General features: G+C 33.3%; 1 protein-coding gene across 8 annotated transcripts in view; it reads left to right on the forward strand.

Moving 5' to 3' along the window:
* Nucleotides 1-24526, forward strand: part of shep (RNA binding motif single stranded interacting protein alan shepard) — a 215707-nt gene that overhangs the window by 10549 nt on the left and 180632 nt on the right. For 7 of the 8 annotated variants that reach the window (XM_089636742.1, XM_089636744.1, XM_089636746.1 and 4 more), the window contains exons 2-3: nucleotides 9997-10172; nucleotides 23949-24073. In XM_089636742.1, the coding sequence (XP_089492868.1) occupies nucleotides 10070-10172; nucleotides 23949-24073 (228 nt within the window). In that variant the 5' untranslated portion in view covers nucleotides 9997-10069. The remainder of the gene's footprint in view (nucleotides 1-9996; nucleotides 10173-23948; nucleotides 24074-24526) is intronic. The other variant, XM_089636743.1, reaches the window with a different exon arrangement.

The following is a 24526-nucleotide window of genomic DNA, read 5'->3' on the forward strand; positions in this document are numbered from 1 at the left end:
TCGGCAAGGGGCAATAACAGTCAATTTATCTTGTTCGTTTACTAAAGCCTTTAATGCCATATCTACGTAAACAACCGTTGGTCGCTTAGCAATACTTGCCAAATGCATCACCTAGCGCCTATGTACAAACGTACAATGCTTCAGTATGTGTTCTCCCGGCGCACAGTGGGCTGAAAATCGGCTTTCATAGACATAGAGACTTGAATTTTCAAGGGTATTTTTTTTGGCTAGAAATGGATTCTGCTGATCATTACTATGCTATAAAATGTCGTACGAAGCAATTGCGTGTACAAATGAAGGAGTTATAATTTTTTTAAGAAAAATTTGTATGGCGCTGACATTAAAAATGAGGCTATCTCTGGAATCATAAGGTTGGCCGTTCTATCCTTACATACAGATAATACTACTATTTATTTGTATTTTTTTGACATACTTCATATTGTGGCGCAAGGTGCGATTTTTTTTTTTAAAATCCTCAAAGTTGATCAGCAGAATCCATTTCTAGCCAAAAAAAATACACTTGAAAATTCAAGTCACTATGTCTATAAAAGGCGATTTTCAGCTCACTGTGCACAGTTTTTTGGCTTGGAGTGTAAATAAAATATTGTAAACTAGACAAAGCATACTCATATGTAAAGCATTTAAGCATTAAAATGAATCATCAACAAAAAAAAGATTTTTTTTCCACTTTAGGATTTAAAAAAAAAAAATCGCACCTTGCGCCACAATATGAAGTATGTCAAAAAAATACAAATAAATAGTAGTATTATCTGTGTGTAAGGATAGAACGGCCAACCTTATGATTCCAGAGATAGCCTCATTTTTAATGTCAGCGCCATACAAATTTTTCTTAAAAAAATTATAACTCCTTCATTTGTACACGCAATTGCTTCGTACGACATTTTATAGCATAGTAATGATCAGCAGAATCCATTTCTAGCCAAAAAAAATACCCTTGAAGATTCAAGTTTCTATGTCTATGAGAGCCGATTTTCAGCCCACCGTGCGGCGGGCCCCCTCGGCATGTGCATCTGTATATGATGAACTCGTGTATGACATTTTATCGCAAGATTGCAAGAAATTAAATTGAGTGTCGTTAACCGTTCCGGGCGGCCACAGGGGTCAATTCGTTTAATTAATGCACTTCCACTACATACTTATACCGCTATGTTGGATTTTTTTATAGCTTTTAATGTGAAAATCGTTGAGTTAATCAATTGAGAATCCTATTAAAATTATAAAAAATGGTATACCTACCTACTTTCAGCATGGCATTGCTTGAATTTTGGCGTTTTTTCAATTTTGGAAAATATTGACTTTGTGATGAGATCCCATTAACTTTATTGTCATAACTTTTTCATGTATTTATTTGATAAAAAAAACGAGATTATTCTCTGCGTAGCAACTAGTTTCAATTATGATAGTTAATTTGTTTTCATCAAATAAAAACATGAAAAGTGATGCGCACAAAGTTCATAACTTTCGACACAATTTTTTCTCATTGAACACTCGGCGTTGCCCGGGTTTTGCTAAAAGTTTTTCTCAATCAGTTTTTAGAAATCATACAGTAATTTTCCTTTTATCTTGAACGTGAAGTGTGCAAAATTTCATCAATAAGAAACAATATTCTACTTTAAGGGGTGAGGGTGGTTATTCGAAATTTCGGTGCAAAATATTTAAAAAGATGACACAAATATGCAATGCTGGAATAACTAGGCTGATAAATAACAAAAATAGTTAAATTTATTTTATTTTATTTTATTTTTTATTTATTTATTTAGTACAGGTGATGATACAATGACACATGTAGATAAAAAATACTTTGACTGCCCAACTAGGAGGAATTCCCGTTTTAGGACAGTCAAAATTTTCCCTAATGTTTCCCTAGGTTCTAGGGAAACAAATGTTTCCCTAGAACCTAGAATTTCCAAACAGAAAAGTTATTGCACATTTCATGGCGGTAGAGCTCGCCGTTGGAATTTACTGCACCTTCTTTCAATCAAGACTATTTGTTACGTATTTTTATTATGATAACTGCACTAGAAGAATCTCAACTCCCGAGCCAGTGAAACTATCTCATCCCTAATTTGGAGGAGAGTTGTGAGATTTTTGAGGGGAAGATCACAGTTGGAAAGTACCTGACTACTCAGATCTAGCCACCCAACATGACTAAAATCATTTCAAGCAACGATACGACCCTGAATAATTTTCTTTCACGTCGGCAATACCCATCACCTATATGTCCTAATACAATCCTTATGCATTATACACGGTGTCCGGAAACTCGTAGTACAAGCGGGAAACTGAAGAATCTACACCACATGGGGAACCCAAAAAAACATAAAGTTTTTTGATTTGAGCATTTTCAAAAAAAAAAAAACCAAAAAACAAATATTTTTCGGCTATTTTAGGGTTAAAGTTTTTTCTGGTGTTTAGGGTTTATTTATTTTAATATCAACGGTATAAAATATACCATATGCAGTAGATTATAAACAGTGACATCAGAAAATATACAATTAACAGAAACTCTAGATGGATATAAAAAGTTAGAGACACAAGTACATGCAAAACTTATAGGTAGACTAGGTTAGATTAGTATTGATTGAAATATATGATAGTATAGATACATGATATAATATATTACAATAGCTAAAATGTTTGCATTTATATTCAGGTTTTGGTTGAAAGTAGTTAAGTGCCAATCAAGCCGTTGGTTCACCTTATTGACTATTTTTATTGACCCAAGTTTCCTCAGTTGCCCCAGACAGTTCATTTATATACATATTTATTTGACTTTTTACGTAAGTATGAGTAGACTTACATTTTATTGGCCATGATTTAAAAGATATGATATTAAGACTTTTTTGTACCTAGCTTCTGTGCAGTTAAACAGATCCGCTACATCTGCGTACCTATTACTAATTTCATGTAATCTAGGTACAAGCGAGTGTTTGAAATGTTCAGTCTTAGAATTGTTACAATTAAAGAGGGTTTTAGAGCGAGTAGCTCTTATGGGTACATGAAATTCAATGAGGTTAATTAAATCAAGGCTGTCTACACTACCATTTACAATTTTGAACATAAATATTAAGTCGGATATAATTCTTCGATCTGAGAGTTTTAATAAATTTAATTTTTTCATTAAGTAATTATAGTTTATAATTTCAATGGGAATACCGAGTTTAAAGTTAATGTGTCTTAGGAATTTGTGTTGAATTTTTTCTATTGAATCTGAATGTATTTTATAATGTGGGGACCAGATCGAGGAGTTATATTCGACTTGACTTCGAACTAAAGATGTATACAAAATTTTCAAGGTTGAAATATTTCTGAAGCCTCTGGAGTTTCGAAGAATGAATCCAAGCATTTTCATTCCCTTATTGTTAATTGAGTTTATGTGAGATATAAAGTTTAACTTAGAGTCGAAAATGATGCCCAGGTCATTAATTTCTTCAACAAAGGTAAGGGTTGAGTTATTAAGTTCATATGAATAAATAATTGGTTGACTTATTTTGTAAAATCTTATTGAATGGCACTTATTTATATTGAGATATAGTTTATTTAGAGTGCACCAATTAACTAACCTGTTTAAGTTATTTTGTAGACTGATACAATCTTCTACGGTTTTTACTTTTTTAAATATTTTTAAATCGTCTGCAAAAAGTAATACATTTATATCGTTATCAAATATATTAACAATATCGTTTATAAACAGTAAAAACAATATTGGGCCTAAATGAGACCCCTGCGGTACACCACTTGTAGCTATAAATTGGTTGGAAAGGAATGAATTGATTTTTACTAGTAGAACTCTATCAGTTAGATAGCTTGCGAACCAGTCTAAAAGTTTTCCATCGATACCGAGCTTACATAGTTTGACGAGGAGAATTTTATGGCAAACTTTGTCAAATGCCTTAATAAAGTCCGTATATATGGAATCGACTTGAGTTCTATTAGCTAATGCGTTGGATATATAGTTTTCATATAATGAGAGATTTGTCAAAGTTGATCTGCCCGACAAAAATCCATGTTGATTCGGAACAATGAGGTGGTTAATATAAGGTGAAATTTTATCAAGTAATAGTTTTTCAAAAAGTTTCGGTATTACGGATAGCTTACATATTGGTCTATAGTTGGTTATATCACATTTATTGCCCTTTTTGAATATAGGTGTCAGATAACAACGTTTCCAAATGTTAGGGAAGCAACCTGTATCAAGGGAATGATTAAACAATAAGCAAATCGGCTCAGCCAGTAAATCAATACAATTTATAAGGATACTGGGATGCACATTATCAGGTCCGGCCTTCTTGTTTTTGTCTAGGGATTTAATCTTAGTTTTAACGTCGTTTATATTGATATGTATGGCAGGGATATGTATGGTCTCGTTAATGGATGAAGGTGGGATGTAATTGTCTGGGATATCTTCGTCATAAACACTTTTGAAATAGTCAGCAAAATAGTTAACCTTTACTTTCATATCAGTACTACTCTGTTCTTTGAAATGCATTGAGATGGGTAAGCCTTGTTTGTTTTTTCTTAGAGAGTTAACATGATTAAAAAAGTTCTGAATGTTGGAAGGTATAGAATTTTCGATTCCATTTATGTATTTAATATACGATATTTTAGACATTTTTTTACATTGAGATCTATAGTTCTGAAATATCTTGTAGTCGCTTAGGGATTTCGATTCTTTAAAGTTTTTGTGGGCAATTTTTTTACATATTACTAAGTTAATTAACTCTCCAGTGAACCATTTTGGGAACTTTGCTTCTTTGAAGTGTGAAAGTGGTACATATTTTTCAATGGCCCTATTAATAATTGTGTAAAACAATTCCATATTGTGATTAATATTATTGTTATTGTTGAGGTGAAGAAATGACCAGTCTTCATTAGCAAGATAATGTTTCATGTTAGGATAGTCAGCCTTAGAAAAATTATAAGTAAGGTTAGGCAGAATAGTTGTGTCGTCTAGTGAGTTACTTGTCATAATGTTTATGCTTACAGCGGGGTGGTGGCAGTCTAGGGGGAGGAGCTCGTCAACTGATTTAACAACATGAATTGAGAGATCACTGGAGAACACTAAATCCAACAGTCGATTATTGTTATTGTAGACTTTATTGACTTGATGTAGCGAGAGTAAGTTTGTCATATCAATTAATTCGCGAGCGTTTTCTGGCAGGCTAAAGTTGTTACAAGAGTCTTTATTCGTCCAATCAATGCTAGGGGTATTATAGTCGCCAAATAAAATTGTTCTGGCATCCGGATATTTATTTTTAAAGGTTTCGACGTCATCAATGTGGTTTCTGTAGACTGTAATGTTGGATCCAGGAGGAATGTAGACACATCCCAGAAGAATTTTACTTGATTTATTTTTTAATAATACGAATACCTGTTCCACGTCTAAATGTTTACATAGTAATCGAGTGGATGGCATTGATTTTGAAATGGATATGAGAACTCCTCCTCCTCTGGTTTTGGTACTAGTTGCTGGATTTCTATCAAGGCGGTAGGTGTTGTAAGATGAAAATCCAAGTTCCTCAGTATGAATATCAGGATCAAGCCAGGTTTCAGTTAGAAGAAATACATCAATGTTTTGGAGTAATGGAAGAGTAGTTTGCAATTCTAAGAGTTTGGTACGGCAGCCTCTGATGTTTTGGCCGTATCCTTTGATGGGTTTGAGTTTTTTGGATAAATCTTCACTATTGTCGGCTTGTTATTGATAAATTTTATTGTTAGCCCGACTTCACCCTCCTGTATCCGACTTTCCATTGTTTGGCGTAGGTCCGACAAGTATTTCCTTTGGTTTGGTGTTTGATCGGAAAAAATTTTGATAGGGGAGTTGGTTAAACAAAAGTTTTTTTTACGGAGAATATTCATTGCCTCTGACGAACTTCTTAAGATAACTTTTATGGGTCTTGATTTATCAGGCCTCAGTGCTCCAAGACGGAAAGTGTTAATGGAGTTTGATTCAATGTTGTTATCTATTTTGTTCAGAATTTTAGTTATTTGTAGATTATCATCCTTGATTTTATCAATTTGGTTTGCTTTTGAGCTTTCTGGTACATTTATTATTATAAGGTTTTTAGCTCTGTTTTTTCTCTCTTCGAGCTCGTCGGCCGCTTCACATGTAGAAACTATTGAATTGAACTCAAAGTTTGGTTTGTTTATTAATGTTTTATTGGCTGTGAGTTCACCCTCAAGAGTAGCCATTTTAGCAGCCATCTGTGCAATGGTTCCTAGAATGGCGTTGGTTTTGGGAACCATTTTGGCAATTTGCTCCTTGTTTAGTTTGGTACTTGGGTCAATTATTAATTCTGTTAAAGCCTCTACTGCGTTTCTCGCTAGACTTATGTAATCCTGAGAATCCATGATAATATTTAATGTTTATATATAAATATAATTTTTTTTTTAAAAGTGGAAGATGGGTCAGCCTGGATTTATGGTAGAGTTAAATTGAAGTACTTGGTACTAGCAGCCGAATCGCGCGGTAGGTAATAGCTTGGGCGACAATAATTTAAATCAATTTCAAACTAGTATTAATATTAACAATGTTCGATTAGTTTTAGTTTTAAAAACTTGTAAATTTGTATTAGAACTTGTATCCACCTAATGTCTTGTTATATTGTAAGTTTCACTTGTTAAATACACTTTTAACTGAAGAATAATGTTGAGCGTAAAATTGAATGTGCTTTCTGTGTCACTATGTTTTGTTTTGAATAACAGATGTTTTAACCCTGCAGAGCAGAAATATTTTATGATTACACCGGGTTAAATGAAGGGTGATTTCAAAATAATGCTTCAAATCCGAGTTTCTTCATTTGTTTTACTTTCAAATAGTTTTAATTAGTTGGGTACTTTAGTAATAATTTATGGGAATTTGATTAAAAAAAAAAAAAAAAAAAAAAAAATCAACTTCAAACTCGATTTACTCGATAACGAAAGCTCAAATAAAAAAAATATACTACAAAATCGACTCCAAATGTGATGTAGATTCACCAGTTTCCCGCTTGTACTACGAGTTTCCGGACACCCTGTATATATAAATACAAAATGTATTAATAAATTACGTACAGTCGCCCTTTTAATTTAAATCTGTTTATATTTTCTGCTAATTTAACTTCCTCTGATAATTCGCCAAATAGCTAGATTGATCCGTAAATCTGTTTTTTTTTAAAGTTAGTCTAGTATATGATTTATTTTTCCTCGTCTTATGTCTTATGTGTGTGGCCATTAATTATTTTATAGATTATAAGGATTAAATGATTTCATTAGATGACAAGTTATTTGACTCCTTTAACATTTCGTTGACTTCCGTATATCTATTTATCTTTAGAATAATTCTCGTAGCTCTATCTTGCAGTATTGTCATTTGTTTTATATCCATCAATAGACCAAAATTAATATTTTATGCTGTAATTAAAAATTTATGCTGTAATTTAAGATTCACCAGAGTTTCTTATAAATGCCTGAGACCCATGTCATATTTTTCTCTTCTAATTATAAAATAACATCCTCGCAGGATCTACAACAAATTTAGGATAATTTTTAGATTGCGTTTTAAGATTTTTCGGGGAAAAAAACTCAATTATTTTTCTCGCCTTTTTTAAGGCTTCGTTTAATTGAAAATTTACATTGAATAAATGTTAATTTTTATTCCTGAACATCTTTCTATGCCCGCTACTGTAGTATCCTTAGGAGCGAAAATATTCATAACCTCGTGTTGTTTTATTATTCATTATCAGTTGCACCTGTTCCAATTATAAATAGGTCTGGTAATCGATTTCCCAATCGCAATCTCTCCTGCCGTCAATTCAGCCCATGATGGTAATATTACACGAGCCTGTATCGACGTGTCTCGTTTAGCAAGCAGCACATGTCAGATGGGCCAGGCTATCTGCGAGATAAGGCCCCTGGCAACCATAACTAGCGGATATCCTTCCCATCATATCTCCGGACCACATGGACCATATTATACGGAGGCTGGGCTCTGAATTACGGAACGAGAAAATTATAAATATTTCATTATTTTTATCGCACTCGTTTGAAATTCTTTCTATTTCTAATTTTTTCAACCTTGTGCAAATAAACGTACACATATTTATTGCAAGTAATAATATTCTAATTTATATTAAACCGGCTTTACTAGCCGGTTTTGCTTAGATTTGGATTGAAAATAGGAATCAAACGTAGAATTAAACGTAGCTTTTAAAGTCAATTAATTCTATATCCATTTTTACTATCCGTGTTCAACATTGGCTATTTGAAAGGGGACAGGCATTCTTTAATAAATACACGAGTTCCTAACACTGTTTTGATTTTTTTTTAAACTCTATCATTTATTTATTTACATATTATCTTTTGAATTATGCATTGTCTTACAGCACTTATATAACTGCATCACTTGCAATAGTGTTTTTGTTTACTATTAATTGTTCTTTAATTTACTGCTATTATTATCCTGTTTATCACTGTACGCTTGTAATTCGATTATTACTGTATTGTAAGAGCCATTAGATTGCGTTTGAATTGGCGGTTTCTATAATAATATGTTTTAATTTTTTTTACTATAACAACTTACTTTTCCGTTATGTTTTATTATTGCTATTCTTACATAAATCATGTACGACTACAATAATACGAGCATGAACCTAGTATAGTAGTTGAGAAAGTCCCCAAATTTTTTAAATATATATATTTTTTTAATATTAACTCACATAGGAGGCCCTGAAGAAAATAATTTCCCTCAGGGCCTATGTCATCTTTGGGGATGCTGTGTGGAGGGTCTTTTTGTGGAGAGGAAGGAGTGAACATGGGTCTTGAAAAGTCCCACGTTGTAGGAGGGAGGAAACACAGAGGCCGGCAGTTCGTTCCACAGCCAATAACAAAATTAAATAATGATTAACAACATTTATCGCTGCATTGGATGAAAACAATATGGGATCTTTTATTGTCTTTTTTCAGTTAAATGGATTTTCAAAGCTTCTTAGCTGACGACAAATGACGGAAATGACTTTTTGAGATTTATATTCTGCTGACAAACTGCTTTGACAGGTATAAATAATAATAAAAAAAGATAATAATTGCATCGATCTTTAAAAGCTTTTATATTGGACATTGTAAAATACATCATCTTGTCTTATTTTCTGACAGACCCATAACTCATTATGAAAATTAGAGTACCTACTTACTGAAAAAAACAGCAAACTTTAAATTCCCAGTGGATTATGTTCTTTATAAATAAGAACATGTTATTTAGGGCCGATCTTTCTAAAATAATTTCATGCTGCTGAGAGCTACGTTGATCTGTTAGACGCGTCGTTTATTAAGAAGGAAGAGGATTTCAACTTACAAAGGAACTATCAGCGGTTCGCCTTTATATCTAGTGCACGCCCACTAACTAGAATGTATTTAAAACAGAATGAGAACCAAGTGGTCTGAAATCTTTCTTGTAAAAGAGCTTACATAAGAAATAATTCAATTTTCTTCGGATTCTAGGAACGCTATCCGGAATCTGTCTGCGGATTTTACCAACAGAGGAAATAAAGTGAATCAAAACTTTTCTTGGGTTTTGGGATCAATATTTCTACCCGTAGATTGCTACTATATTAGGTGGGTATATTCGTTTACAAATAACAATATGTAACAATGTATGTAACAGCCCGCAGACTCAGTTCTTCGGTCAAGGCTTTATGATCTTAGTGAATGCGAATTCAGGGAAGAAAACAGAACAGCGCACTTTACTAATACTTCTATCATTAGATTTCTACTACGAGTATATTAGGTGGGCATATTGGTTTACAAATAACAATATCTAACAATGTATATAACAACCCGCAGACTCGGTTCTTCGGTCAAGGCTCTATGGTCTTAATGAACGTGAATTCAGGAAAGAAAACAGAACAACGCACTATACTGTACATTTGTCTAATTTACACAGTACTGGATATACTATCTGTTTTCATCAATTTGTATCTAATGATCTCTTATTTTTAGCAGGCTCTTCAACTTCCTTCCCTTCGAAGCAGCCTCTCAGCCTCCTTTACAAAAGCTCTAAGCTAGAAGCTTTATGATGCACGAGCGTGGAGTGGTGTACGACTGGAGCATGAGGGATCACTCTCTCCCCTCGGTCCCCAGCATGTTCGGCTGCGGTGAGCAGCGCCTCACTTTATGTAAGTCAATCTATCCAACTCATCTTTTTCTTATTATTCTTCGTTTTTTTTATGTTAGTACCGCACAGGAGTCCTAACTGCTTCCAACCGTCTTCCAGCCGGTATCATTATGGCATCCCCAATATGGTATGTTTTATGATTGAAGGGGTGATGGTAGCTATATAGGGTAGCCAAAGGTCCAGGTCGTATATTCGCAAATACCCGACGCGTTATTCATTCGAATAATTCGGCAGCGCTCGTGCGTTCGGTAAATCATCTCGTGATGATACAACAGCTATTTACTATTTACCTCTCTCTTAATCAGTGTTGTTTTAAAGTTCAAAGGCTTATTTTTAAGTTTAGGTAGTTTAATTCAGCAAATTATATCCAAGTTTAACTTTAAAACTTGTTGAGAATTTGTTAATTTAATCTCTACAATGTGAGCTTATTAGTACCAAACTTGAAAACATCTCAGTAGGACACAATGTTTTAACTTTTTATTTCCTAAAATCATTGTTTTGTATTAGTAATATTTAACAATTTGTATGGAGTAAAATTAATTAAATTAATTAATTAATTAACAAAATAAAATTAACGTAATTGACTGCGCGTAGTGAAATCAGTAAAGATATTTTTTAAAAATGTGAAATCGTCATTTTTTCAATTTCATAATATCATTTCATGAAGAAATTTTGAAAAAAAATATTTGTCTTTAAGATAGTGACTTTGTTTCGTTTCTTTGGACAAATTATATAAATCCTTATCCATATATATATTTATACAAATGATTTTTTTTGTTTGTACCATAGACTCCAAAACTACTGTACTGATTTCGCTAAAAGATTCAAATTTTCGCTCTGCACGAAAATGACAAATGGCGTAGCATTATGGTAGATGTAATGTAGTTTTATTAACAGTAAAATGTGGCTTTCATGATATAACACGAATTGAATGGTAGAAAAGACAAGAATCAAACAACTATTTTAATTAAGAATTCAAAACTTCAAAATTCTACCCCAAGTCGTTCATAAGTTCTTGAGCTAGTTTGAACTACAATAAAATGTTACACAAAACTATTGACATAAATACAAAGATGCGGTATGTTCATATTAATCGAACAAAAATATAGGACATTCCTATTTATAGATTGAAATCGAATAACGAAACGTATAAGAAAATAATAGCCAATAACGATCCGTGAATGGATGAAATATCTACATATAACAACCTGCCTAGCATGCAACGGAACGCATTAGACAGGTATAGCCATTCAAAGAATATGTGTGTACGAGTGAAATAGCTAAATTATAATGAAGGCTCTTCGTTTCCGTATGCAGCGAGGCGGCTCACGGGCGAGCATGTAACAAAAATCCATTTCAATAATTGTATTAATTTATTAAGATAATAAGTAATTTTTGAACACGTACGAAATTTCATCAGATCTGGTTTTTGCACGAGAATTTGTGCAACTTTCACTGGTGACATCTTGTCTGACCAGCGAACTTATCACGCAGTAAATCTCAAGTATGTCCTCTGGACCTCGATCAGTGATGGATCAGTTACCTATCTTCTCTTTAAATCATCTAAGCATAAAACATAAATACCTTGGTTTATAATTAAGTAGGTAGGTAATTAAGTATCTATTTACATTTCTAATATTTCAGAGGAAATTTTTTTTTGATTTATTAAATAAGGGAAAATTAGAAAAGTACTTTTTGGACACGAATTATCCTGCTGTGAATTAGTGTGTGTGATTTTGTGCACTCAGAACACGAGAATGGTTTTACTCCGCTGTGCGTAATTTTGTGAATTTTTAATTGATCCTTCCGAAAACAGGAATAGCTGCATTGGGAACACGAGAAAGGTTTTTCTCCGCCGTGGGTCGCTATGTGTTTACTGTTCATAGAATTACTGGTATTGCATATACACGAGTACTAGAAGTTACCACACGGACCGATCAGTTTTTGTTTTACTAAACAGCAGATAATAATTATTATGAAAATGATTCACGATCGTAAAGTTACTAATAAAGCTGTAGAATTTTATTTACATTAGAACACACAGTTCGAGTTTTTACATACACACAAATCTTTTGCTTGTCTAATGAATTTTATCAGACAAGACAAACTTGCTCTTTGTTCAGAAGCAGTGGATCAAGATATTAACTCAACAATTACTGGAGTGTGCTTATCTTCAAACGAATATGATTTATTATTTGTTTTGTCTGCAAAAATCAAATGATTCGTTCGTTCCCATACCTATACGTAATTATCGATACGTATATTTGTAAAATTTCCCATGTCTAAGCTTGAATTCACAGATTTTACTCTAGATATAAAAATATATTAATATGTTTTATGTGACATCATATAACCCCTACCATGAGTCGGTTTTTTGGATTACGTAATAATTCTGAATATCTCAACTCCAAGGTCGAATCTAATTCATTTTTCATGTTTTTATGCCGAGCATGACTATATATTAACAACTACTCGTTGGCTTTCACATAATAGTGACTAAGAAATTCATGATAAATCGGTAAATTTATGTGACTATGTTTGATGTTTGACCTTTGACACGTTTTTCCCAATAGTCATCAGTACACTTCAAAGGAAGCATCAAAATATTGTTAATTTTTCTAATTAAAAATCTCTGTATGGTTCATCCTGTCTCAAATTACACAACATCTAGCTAAAAACCGTATATCTATTGATTAAGAAGATTTTTTAATTTTATTTTATTCGGCTTTACACCCAGCCGGGATTTTACATGTATTTTAAGAACAGAATATACCTAGTGAGCTTTCGAAAATTATACAAAAAAAGTTTTAAGCATGATATGACAATAAACTGATAAACTGAATATGAAACAATATTAGTAACATAAAAATATTAACATTTGTTATTTCGGCTATTGGCATTATAGCTCTCTCATTCAAAATTTAGGCGTATTCGATCTATCAAAGAATTTATATACAAAAATGCAAAAATCAGTCATTTTAAATACATGTAGAAATTACGAAAGATTTTTTCAAATATTTATATTGAGGGATCAGTAGGATTTATAGGTCCAGTTAGAAGTTCTACGGAGCCGAACCCTCTGATATGAAAATATCTGGAGCGTGTGAATTATTTTCCCATTTGATCTCTGGTGATTTGACGTGTTATTCTTATATTAATTTGTATTTATTATGCTTATATAATGCACTTGCATAATGTGGATTGACTAGATCAGTGCTCCGCAACCTTTTCTCACCTACGACACACCAAATTGCTTCCTAGAATTCCGCGGCACACCAAAAGCTAAAATTAGATATTAAATTGATACACAAATTTTACAATAATTTCTTGTTTTTTTATTTGAAAAGTATACATACATACATATAAATATAACATATTTATTTTTACGCAATCTTAATAATTATTATAAAATAATAATAAATTAATGAGCGATTAATTGTTAAATTATCCTGCGCTTGTTTCAATGAACACAAGTTTTATATTCGGCTAGATTTTTGACAGCGCAACCCGAAGTTCTTGTAATTAATGGAATAAAAATATTGACCAAATTTCTGCTGAAGCATACTTAAATGTTGTTGGGCCAGATCCACAGTAAATTGTTTGTTTTCAATTGTGCTATGATTGATCCTTTGGTACATTTCCAAACATCCTTTTTGCAGCTCTTTCTGCCAAAGTTCGTTATTAAGTTCATTCAAATGCTCGAATATATCAGCCATGTATGCAAGTTTGGCTATCCAGTAATTATCATCTAGGTGCTGATATAGTTTGGGAATATTTTGATTTAAAAGAAACTCAGACACCTCGTGACGAAGCTCAAACAATCTAGCCAAAAGTTTGCCTCGGGATAGCAAACGAATTTCAGTATAAAACAATAAGGATTCATATTTGGCTCCCATTTCTGCACAGAGTATTCCAGAAGATTCGCGAGTTTAGGGCTCTTGATTTAATTATGTTTACAATTTTAATGCATTCATTCATCGTATTTAAAAGTTCATCCGGTAAATTTTTGACCATCAATGCTTCTCGATGTATGCAGCAGTGTGTAAATTTTAACGTTGGATTTTTTTGTTTTACACAAGAGACAAAACCCTTTTTACTCCCCGTTATTGCCGCAGCGCCATCCGTGCAAACAGCAATGCAATTGCTGCATTTAATATTATATATTTTGAAGAAATCATCGGTTACTTAAAAAAATTCTTCACTGGTAGTTTGCTCTGGAACCTCCTTACAAAATAAATAATGTTCTTTAATAATGTCCTCGTCAACTAAAAGTACAATAGCTATCAACTGTGCTTTATTTTTAATCTCGGTTGTTTTGTTGATCTGAAGTGCAACCAATAACAGTTTTCTAATCAGAGTTTATAATATATTGTGAATACGTCTTTTAACAGTATCTGCAAAAAATGAAAAATAGACAATATTATGAAAAATATTTTGTCATTGTGTATTAAATACATAATGAAATATTGTAAAATGTCAAATACATTGAATTTGCCCGCGGCACACCTGTGTCCGGCTCACGGCACACCAGTGTGCCACGGCACACCGGTTGCGGAGCACTGGACTAGATGATCATTTGTGGGAAAGTGTGTGGAAGAGTTTAGTTTTTCCTATGGGGAAGATTTAACCCGGACATAAAGTCGGAAATAGAAACTAGAAAAACACTACAAGACAATTCACTCAAAATAAATAAACAACGCTACTTTAATTTTTAGGATACATCAAAGTGCTGGTATTGATTATGCTTAGTTATATAAATGGAATCAATTAATATATCAATATTAACCCCAAACTTGTTGCCCAGATCATGCATCCTATTGGTTAGTGAGTGTGTCTGATAGTTGGTTGTGTATGTATTGCAGAAGAATGTTTGTTATATTTTGTCTTGTGTTCCTAGTCGGCACATGGAATTTAATAGGGGCAAATTAAGTTGTAAATGACTCTGTGTAACAGAGAGATGGGGAAAAGGAGGGTGGGGAAGTACCTGGCTATTCAGATCTGGTCACCAAACATGCAACATTTTAAGCAACGTTTCAATACTGAGTGATGATCTTATTCCAGGGCGATACTGAGAGTATCTTCCACTCTGGAACGTGACGCAAATGTAACAACATATTATTTTAAATGAGCAATGTGTGACAAATTAATCTAATAAAATTTTCTTGCGCACGCCGGGATTTTAACCCGTGACATGCAGCTTGCTAGTCGAGAGCCTTTCTCTTTGCTTTACAAACATAACAAACTATTATTTTTTTGGAAAAACGGATTTCCGCAACCTCTGTGGTGAACCGAAAATATATTTTTTATAAGTTAGTTGTGTTTTTTGGAAAATTATGTTTTTGTAAATTGTACCGTCTTGATAGATAATTTTTTTTTATATATTTACGAAAATAATAAACAATTTACCTTATGCAGTTTCTCAGGAGAGCTATATCAAATCTGAGAAATGTTTTTTTTTCTCTCGCATGTTATAAAAATATATACAGAAAAGAAATACGAAACTATTTTTCAATTTTTATTAATTTTTTCATAAAGCTGAATAAGTGATTTTCAGAATAAAAAATATAGAAAACACACAACAAACGCGTTGAAGAATAATGCAGCTGTAACTTCGTTCTTAGTTTTAAATGGCTGCTCTTCATGAAACAAAAATCAAGAACTCTTATCTCACTATTTATGTTGTTGCCAATTGAAGAAAATTTATTTTAGTAAGCTACTAACATTTTTTGCAATGCGAAATCCTGTGAAAAGAAAGTATGTTTTTAACGATCCTTAAGCCCCTGCGTACCCAATTTCTTTCGATTTTTTTAAGAAGTTTTTAAGTTGCAAAAAAAAGGTATTTTTGAAGATAATATCTATAAATTTGTGATGCCGAAACGTTAATGACATTCCCTCGGTTAAAAATGGCAAAGTAAGCTGCGAAAAATATTAAAAACACGTTTTGTTCTGTTATTTAATCTTCTTCTTTCGTATGGTGGGGGGGTCAGAGGGGCGAGCCATTCTAGGGCTTCAGGCGTCGCCATGTGAACCGCATCAATCCCGCCGGGAATGAATCGAGCGGGCTTTCGTTGACCACATGTTCGGTGGTCTGTACCGTACCACATTCACACATCGCCGACTCTTTAAGGCCCCATATGTGCATGATGTGAGCACAGCGGCTATGGGAGCACCTTAACCTATTGATGGCGGACCAAGTTTTGCGAGTCAAAGCAAAGGCTGTCTCTCTTCTGTGTAAGGTGGGAATTTTCCACATTGGCCATTTGCCACTCAAGTTTTCTGTTATTTAATATGTTATAGGCATGAAAAAAGGTTATAGGCGTGTATCTTTAAATACAACTAAAACATTTGTCGAGAGATTTTTGCTCTATTTCAAGCGAGTCGTGTTTTATTAAATATTTTCACCATTTTCGCTTAATTATTATGGTTTTTTTAATATTAGCGCGCCCCTCTAACATTCGTGTTTAGAAATCTTCCTTTCAACCCATCTGTGAACGCTTACTCGGCTAAGTCGGCCCTCAACGGGTACACATTTTTCGTACTGATACGGCGAAAAAAAACGGTTCTTGTAAAACCCGACAATTTATTAATTTTTGCAGACGACTTTTATATTTCTCGGCTTTTGGAAGATAACATAATAACGAAAATACTTGATCAGAGTACGTAATAATAGGCTTATAATATAGAAGAACATTTAAAGGTCATGATTGCGTTATTTTATCAAGGAATCTATCTTTCTGTTATCTGGAATTATTTCGGACAAAAAAAAAAAAGATTTTGAAATTCTAGAAAATATCATTTGCCTTAAAAACGGAAGCTTTCACACTACACAAATCCCCCTCAAAAATCAAAACATCGTGGGTCTACTTTGGCGATCAAATACTATGAACAAGTTGGTACCTTTCCCACCCACGTATTTACGTTGTGTTCACCTCATGATATGACTGTAGAATAGGTACTGCCCCGTGACGCAATATGTATAGGTTTAGCTCACCCTACCCGTTTCAGCCCCGTCTGACCGCGGGTCGTGTCGGCGAGCCATTGCCAGCGGCTAAACCTGCCGCTGACAGGGGTGGCAAACCGAAGCGCGATGGCGGGATTAATAGATTGTACGAGTCGGTCTGGTATAGCGATTCGGGGCTTTCGTAAATTGAAAATCGTTTCGGATTGTGATAATGACGTTTAACTGGAGGTAGTCATATAATATATAATAATTAAAGCTACATGTGTATATGGGTCATTCCGCCGTTTCGTTCAAATCGCATGTTCTTGCAAAAAAGTCATATGAAAAATAATGTTTTTCAAGAAAGTTTTATTGGAAAATGTAGTTATTTAAAAAAGGAAAAAGTAGTATTTACCGGATTAGGCATTTGTTACTTAATAACTTTATGGTATACAAAAAACATGCTAAAATCTCATTACCTTCCCCGTGTAAATGAGGGACCGGTAAATTGATCAATAAATAAGAACATTTTACACTAGTAAAACACTACATTCATTAATCGACCTGAATGTACAACTAATTTTGCATATTTATTGGTGTTTAATTTATTTTTAAAGTTACTGTATCATAGAAAGAATTGAGATTTTGTTTTTGTCCAGAAAAAATCGCTGTCGTTTTCCGCCAAAGCGGTAATTAAAATTGTGACCGTGTTTGTCACTGTTCGTCAGCTGTACCCCACCCCGCGCCTCCGTTACTAATCAGTGTACCGCTATATCTGGACGGGGGAAGACGTGCGTCGCTGAATAAAGAAATATCTGCGATCTCCGTGCTCGAAAACGACTTTGTCACCGACCAGGCATCATTACCTTCCAGCATTTTTTAAAGTAAGTACATGTTTTAAAAATTCGAATCATGAACCTATAAACTATAATTAGTCGGACTATTTTTTATTGAAACATAAAGATTTGTAATGTCATTATTAAGCGAGTTATTAAGGAAAGATTGTCAAAACCTCATTACCCTCCGTCTCATTACTTTCCGTATCGTAAAATTTTTTGCCGGATGGTAATTTAGAGGTGTGGAGGGTAATGATAAATTTGTAAGGGTTATTTTTACGTGCATCTGGGACCATGTTTGGGGGTTCATAAAAGTTAATATTATCAATATAAGCAGTTTCTTGCGTTCTAGCGTCGGACAATTTCAGTTTTGGTGAAATACATATTTTCGTTTTATCTATTTACTGATATGGAAAAACAATCTGTTAAAATTTACCCTGCGAATTTTTATTTGAAAATCGATTTTTTTATTCAATGATATAATTACGGAGAATTTAATAACAGCACAAACATTAACTACTATGAGTGGACAATAGAAAAACAAACCTACAGGGGAAAGGATGGAATCCAGAAAATGAAAACCATAACAACTAAAAAGAAGCTCGAGGACAACCCTCGTAAAATAATCGAAAAGTTAGATGCCACCATGGATGTTTTCTTAAAACAAACACGAAACATCGTAAAGCAGTACTCCGCTATCAGAGAATTGAAAGATAATCTGACAGACACGGAGGTTCTCATACATGTTGATTTTAGCGAGAACTATTGGTTGAAATACCATGAAGAAATTCAGTCCTTTCATTTTGGTGGCAGCCGAGGACAAGTCTCTCTTCATACAGGAGTACTTTACTATGTAGACAGCCAGACGGGTCTTCCTTCAACCAAATCATTTTGCACGATGTGTCGGTGCCTCAATCATGATGCTTCAGCTATATGGGCACATCTAGTACCTGTTCTGAATATGGCGCAGGATTTGGTTCCATCGCTTGCAACGATTCACTTCTTATCTGATTCGCCATCTAGTCAATATAGGAACCGCTACATTTTCTATATGATAACGAAGTAAATAGATCAAGTTCCTAATATCGAGAGGGTCACATGGAACTACCAAGAGGCGGGACATGGTAAGGGGGCCCCAGATGGCATCGGAGCGGTTGTGAAGAGATCTGCAGACAACTACGTGAAATTTGGCGGAGACATCGGTTCCTTTGAAGAGTTTGCTGAAGTTGTCCGTCAAAATGTTCAAAACGTCGAATTGACTGTCATTGCAGAAGACGAAATATATCGGAATAAATTTCCAGAAAAACTTCCCGGATTTAAAGGAACAATCAAAGTACATCAGGTGATTTGGTCTTCGTCGTTGCCATACAGTGTTGTTTTAAGAAGCCTCAGCTGTTTCAGTTGCCAACACAGCAATCTGTTATGTAAGCACAGCAAACATCTGGGAGTACTGAATGTAGAAAATGACGAAGCCTGTATAGATGTCACAGTTGACATGAATATTGAAAACTTAAGCCTACAAATTGACTCGCCTACTATTTTCAATAATATTGATGACAATATGCTGTTGAGCAAATTCGACGGCTCCATGTTTTTGGACGATACTATTGCTTCAACGCCAGAGCCTGCTAAAACTATAGAAAAGAAATGTAAAGTGAAAATACTCTCAAACGTCCCGTTCGACTATCAGCATTATTCCCTTTATAAAAATAGTACGCAAGAATTCAATCCTTTCGATCAATGTGAGTTCGAGAAGTTCATCCGATCCCTAAGAGTAGAATATCCTGATTTCGATGAATCAAAACAGCAGTCCCCCAAAACTGTGGAACTCCCACACATGGACATTGACGAGGAAACCAACAAAGAGGATAAGGAGGCGCCATTCAAATACTACTTAGATGACTGGATAATGGTTCAATATAAAATAACTAACACGACACATCATTTCATTGGGAAAATTATTGGAAAACATGAGTACACACTAGAGTACAAAGTAATTTTTTTGAAAAAAGCTCAAGGGAATTCCAAAAAATTTGTCTGGCCAACAATTAGTGACGACGATTTCATTTTGGAATCACAAATTCTTCAGCGCTTGCAAGATCCAGATGAGAATGAAAGAGGACAATTCACTTTCAAAAATTTGCCGAACTTTGATTTGAAATAGTTTTCCAGCAAAAACTTTCACAAGAATGATCTCAAGTTCCTTAAATATTATGTTCCTATTTAGATGTAAGACCTTTATCTTGTACTTATTAGTTACATATGTTGTGTTTGTTTTAAGTATCTCTGATTTTATTTTAAACTGCATTTCAATTGACTTCTGATTTTTTCTTATTTTTAATTATTATTTTTATTATTTCTATTTTTCAAATATTACAATGTTTGCTTAGGAGTGTGAAAATTTTGTATTTCTTGTGTACAAACCTACTTATAAAACGTAATTATAAAGAATTTGACTATTCCTTATAATTTCTGGGTAAGTAGTATAATAGGAAAATTTTAGTTGTGTTGGGTTTGATGTTCCAGCTGCCTTTTCTTAATTTGTATTTTGATATTTTTTTCCATTATTTTTTAACAATTCATACAGATATTACAAAAGCATAAGTAAGCAGAACTGATTACGTATGAAAAAATGTATTTCTTGTCTCCAATGTTCAAAAGTCTGAATAAAGCATTTAGTTTTTCACTATAATAGGTTTTTCTTCTTTTTCCTAATCCGCTCACCACGTCAAATGATACTTAGCATGATTTGAAATCTATTTTATTATTCAATTTCTATTCAAATTTCATTATTCACAGACATTTTAAGAACCTTAAACATGTTCACTACCATCTATTAATATTTCATTACCAAACTTCATTACCATCCAAATTTTTAAATTACCATCCAACAGTTTTTCATTACCATCCACACCTTCATTACCTTCCATCAATTTTCTTCGAATCCAAGTGTCGCACAAAGGTGCCCTTTTCACTTTTATACATCTGATAGGTACGGGAACCCATTTCTATAAAAATATATAGTAAAAAGGCAAAAAAAAAAAATCCGCGGAAACAGGCAAATTTGAACGAAACGGCGGAATGACCCATATATCACTTCTTTTTCTTTAAATTTGATAGGAGTTATTATTATTATTATTATTTACATAATACAGGAACAGAGTTCGGAATTTGAGCGCTCCAAATAACTGTACCAACCTCGTAAAATGCCGATCGGGTAGGACTGACATTTTAGAGAAATGTGTGTATGTCAACACCAAACACTCGAGCCGAACCGCGAACCGAACCCCGAATCGTGGGAAAGGAACGAATCAACCGCAAATGTCGCCTGCTTTTTTTTTAAATATTTTAATTGATGCATTAAAATATTTTAATTTTATTTTGTAAATATTAAAAGATTACAACTTTGGTGATTTTCTCAACTACCACACTAGACTCATGCCCGTAGTCGTACATGATTTATGTAAGAATAATAAAATAATATTTTGTAGAACAAATATTAAAACATAAGGGAAAAGTACATGTTATGGTGTAAAATAAAAAATGAAAATACGTATTACTATAGAAATACGTATATTATAGATATTAATAATAAAATTAAGATTAAACTGATAGATAAAAATATTTTAAAGTAAATAGAAATAAAAAATATTAAAAGTAAGATTAAAATACATACAAAATTATCAATACTTAGGCACTAAGCTATTCAACGATTTACCTGATATAATAAAAAGTCAAAAAAACTATTTAAAAAAAAACTGACATTGACAAAAAACTGACGACCGAGGTAAAATGGGAAATAGCACAAGTGCTCACGGGAACTATGTGTAAACCGTCTACGCCCTTAAAAAAATAATCTCTTCAAATTGTTCATAATCCGGTTAAAAACGGGAATGCAGGCCTTTAGCGAATGGATTGTTAGGTATCCTAATAACACAAGTGTTATCGCGATGTATAATAAATATTCTAATATTTTCGTCATTGTATAGTATCTTTTATTATATAAATATATAATCTATATAATAAAAGTTTAATAGGAAACGACCTACAATCCCGTTTCTAGCCGGATTTTAATAAATCAGCAATACTCGTTTTCCTCTGTCTATGAACCGTTATAATATGTAGTTTTTTTTTTATTTGCCCACATTTTGTTCGAATTGCCAAGGAGTTCGTCAATGACGTTAGGCATCATTAGAGACACCCATTCATTCTTTAATTTCTAAGAAATGTAGCATTAATTATTGAAAAAAATTCTTTTATAGCTTTAATTTTGCTAAATAGGATAACGTCAAGGAATGGAAGTCGGCAAGAGGGGAAAAACAAATAAATTAGCAAAATCACGTGAAACATGTTTATTGTATTATTGATTGAAACTCAACATGGCACATGTTTCTACAGCAGAGTGTGTCATGTTCGTTCTACGATCTGTCAATACAAGATTATAGCGACTAAAAAATCTTTCTGCGTCAACACTATTCACAGGAAAAACACCATTGATCGCTTTAATTCGCGAAAATATCGTTAATGCTATGAATGGGCGTCTCTAGGCATCATCTACGCATTATGACGATGCACTACGTCGTGTAATATTTTAAATTGAGCCGCTATCAATAACAACCCTTACGTAGATGGCGATAAGATTTAAATTCTCGCACCATCCGCCTGTTTTGATTTATGCAAGAAAAAAACATGGCCATAAAGTGCCTTTTATTTTATTTTGTGGATGTTCAGGCACAAATATTTTTTTTTCGGTCATTTTATAAATAACTTAATTTGCCACATTATACAATAAAATCATAACCGAAAATGGGTTCATAATTAGGAGATTTTGAACTTTAAAGCAGTTTTCATAGGTCTTAAACATTCTTTTTTTCTGGGCTTATAAAAAGACTTATCTAAAAATACTCGATAATTTTAAAGGTCAAGATGTATTCTACTCGCAGTACTTAATTAAAGCATCTGAAACAATTCTAGGCGACCAAATTTTCAAACCAAAAACACATGATTTTGCATTACTACGTATGGCATCGCCTTTCTCGTAACTTGTTAGTTCATTACATGATTCGCCAATGGCCAAATGAAAAGTCAACAAATCTGAATGTCAATGACTCCCCTCTCTATTTATTCCGGTTTAAATAAAGAAGTCGGGAATTTGGGATGGTGCCAAGTGTATCGATGCGATGACAATACTAGAGATTGGCGATCAGCGTCATCCAGACATTTGATCGATTATATTAAATTCAAATGGATTCGATTTGATAATCGAAGTAATGATTCTATTATGAATAAATAAATTATAAAATACGATACGATTTCAATCAGTTTCAATTTTGGATATGGCGATTAAAATAAGTTTCTGTTAAAAATATTATATTATTTACCCTCTCTTGTCTGAATTCTTCACACTACAATCGGTTCCAATTTGAGTTTATTGAATCAATTTTCACTCTTAGTGTGTTTGTTGATATAATTGCGGATGTTTCGACTTTGGATTGGGGATGTGATATTATAAAATCTTAAAATTCTAAAATACTTCTTTCTTATAATTCATAAATAAATATTGAAATTATGTCGCTGTTATCAAAATAGTTGGTGGTGTAATAATAGTCAGTATCGTTGCCTACCAAGCAGTTGACCGGATTCGATTCTTGGCACTGGCAAAAAAATTGTAAATTTTATTTAAATATATGTTTTTTTAAATGACGTTTTTATTTAATTTTTTTTAGTTAAAATTATTACTTTAATTCAAATTTGAATCCACTGATTTCTCACCACTATTTTTTTATTTCACATGAGTCCCGACCGTCTGTAGCCAGTAAGACTATGGCATCCCCAATAGGGTACATACAATGTATGTAATATAGTATTTTAATATATCTATGTATATATATGTAAAGAATTTAACTAAACTTCAACATCGTAAAATTTATTTCAAATTTTTTCACTTTTAAAGTAGTATAAAATTCAAATATGAAAAATATTAAGATTGTTGTTTTTTCAGCTTTTCGTTCCGACATGCATTCGCACTCGTCTCGCGGTCACAGCCAGCATCAGCATCAGCACCAACAGGGCCCCCGCCCCCCCCGGCACAACTCCCAGCACCAGCATCAGCACGGCTACTCCAACGTGAGTCACTTTACTTATTCATCTTCACATAAATTCTATAACTTATCTTAATCATACTTATCTACATTTCTCTACACTTATTCACACTTAATTACACTCCTGTACACTTAATCAGGGTTCTATACACTTCTTTTCACTTCTCTTCACTACTATACACTTATCTACACCTCTCTACACTTCTGTAAAACTTATTCACACTTCTATTCACTTATTTACAAGTATATATACTTCAAAGGGTAGTGCCCAAACTCTCGCGTGTGAAGGTATCGCATAGCATTCTTGGGTTTTAGGAGATATTCAGCCACTCATGATAATACTGACGTATTAGAAAAATATTTTGCATTGCAGATTACAAAATCTAACATTCTCACGGTATAGTTGCATAGTGAATACGCACACTGCACACACTGCATAGTGCCCACCGAATCGATATTAGTACGAAAAGTTAATAGT

This window comes from Hesperophylax consimilis, chromosome 10 (genome assembly GCF_061612785.1).
Source record: "Hesperophylax consimilis isolate HC1 chromosome 10, BYU_Hcon_1.0, whole genome shotgun sequence".
NCBI classification, from domain to species: domain Eukaryota; kingdom Metazoa; phylum Arthropoda; class Insecta; order Trichoptera; family Limnephilidae; genus Hesperophylax; species Hesperophylax consimilis.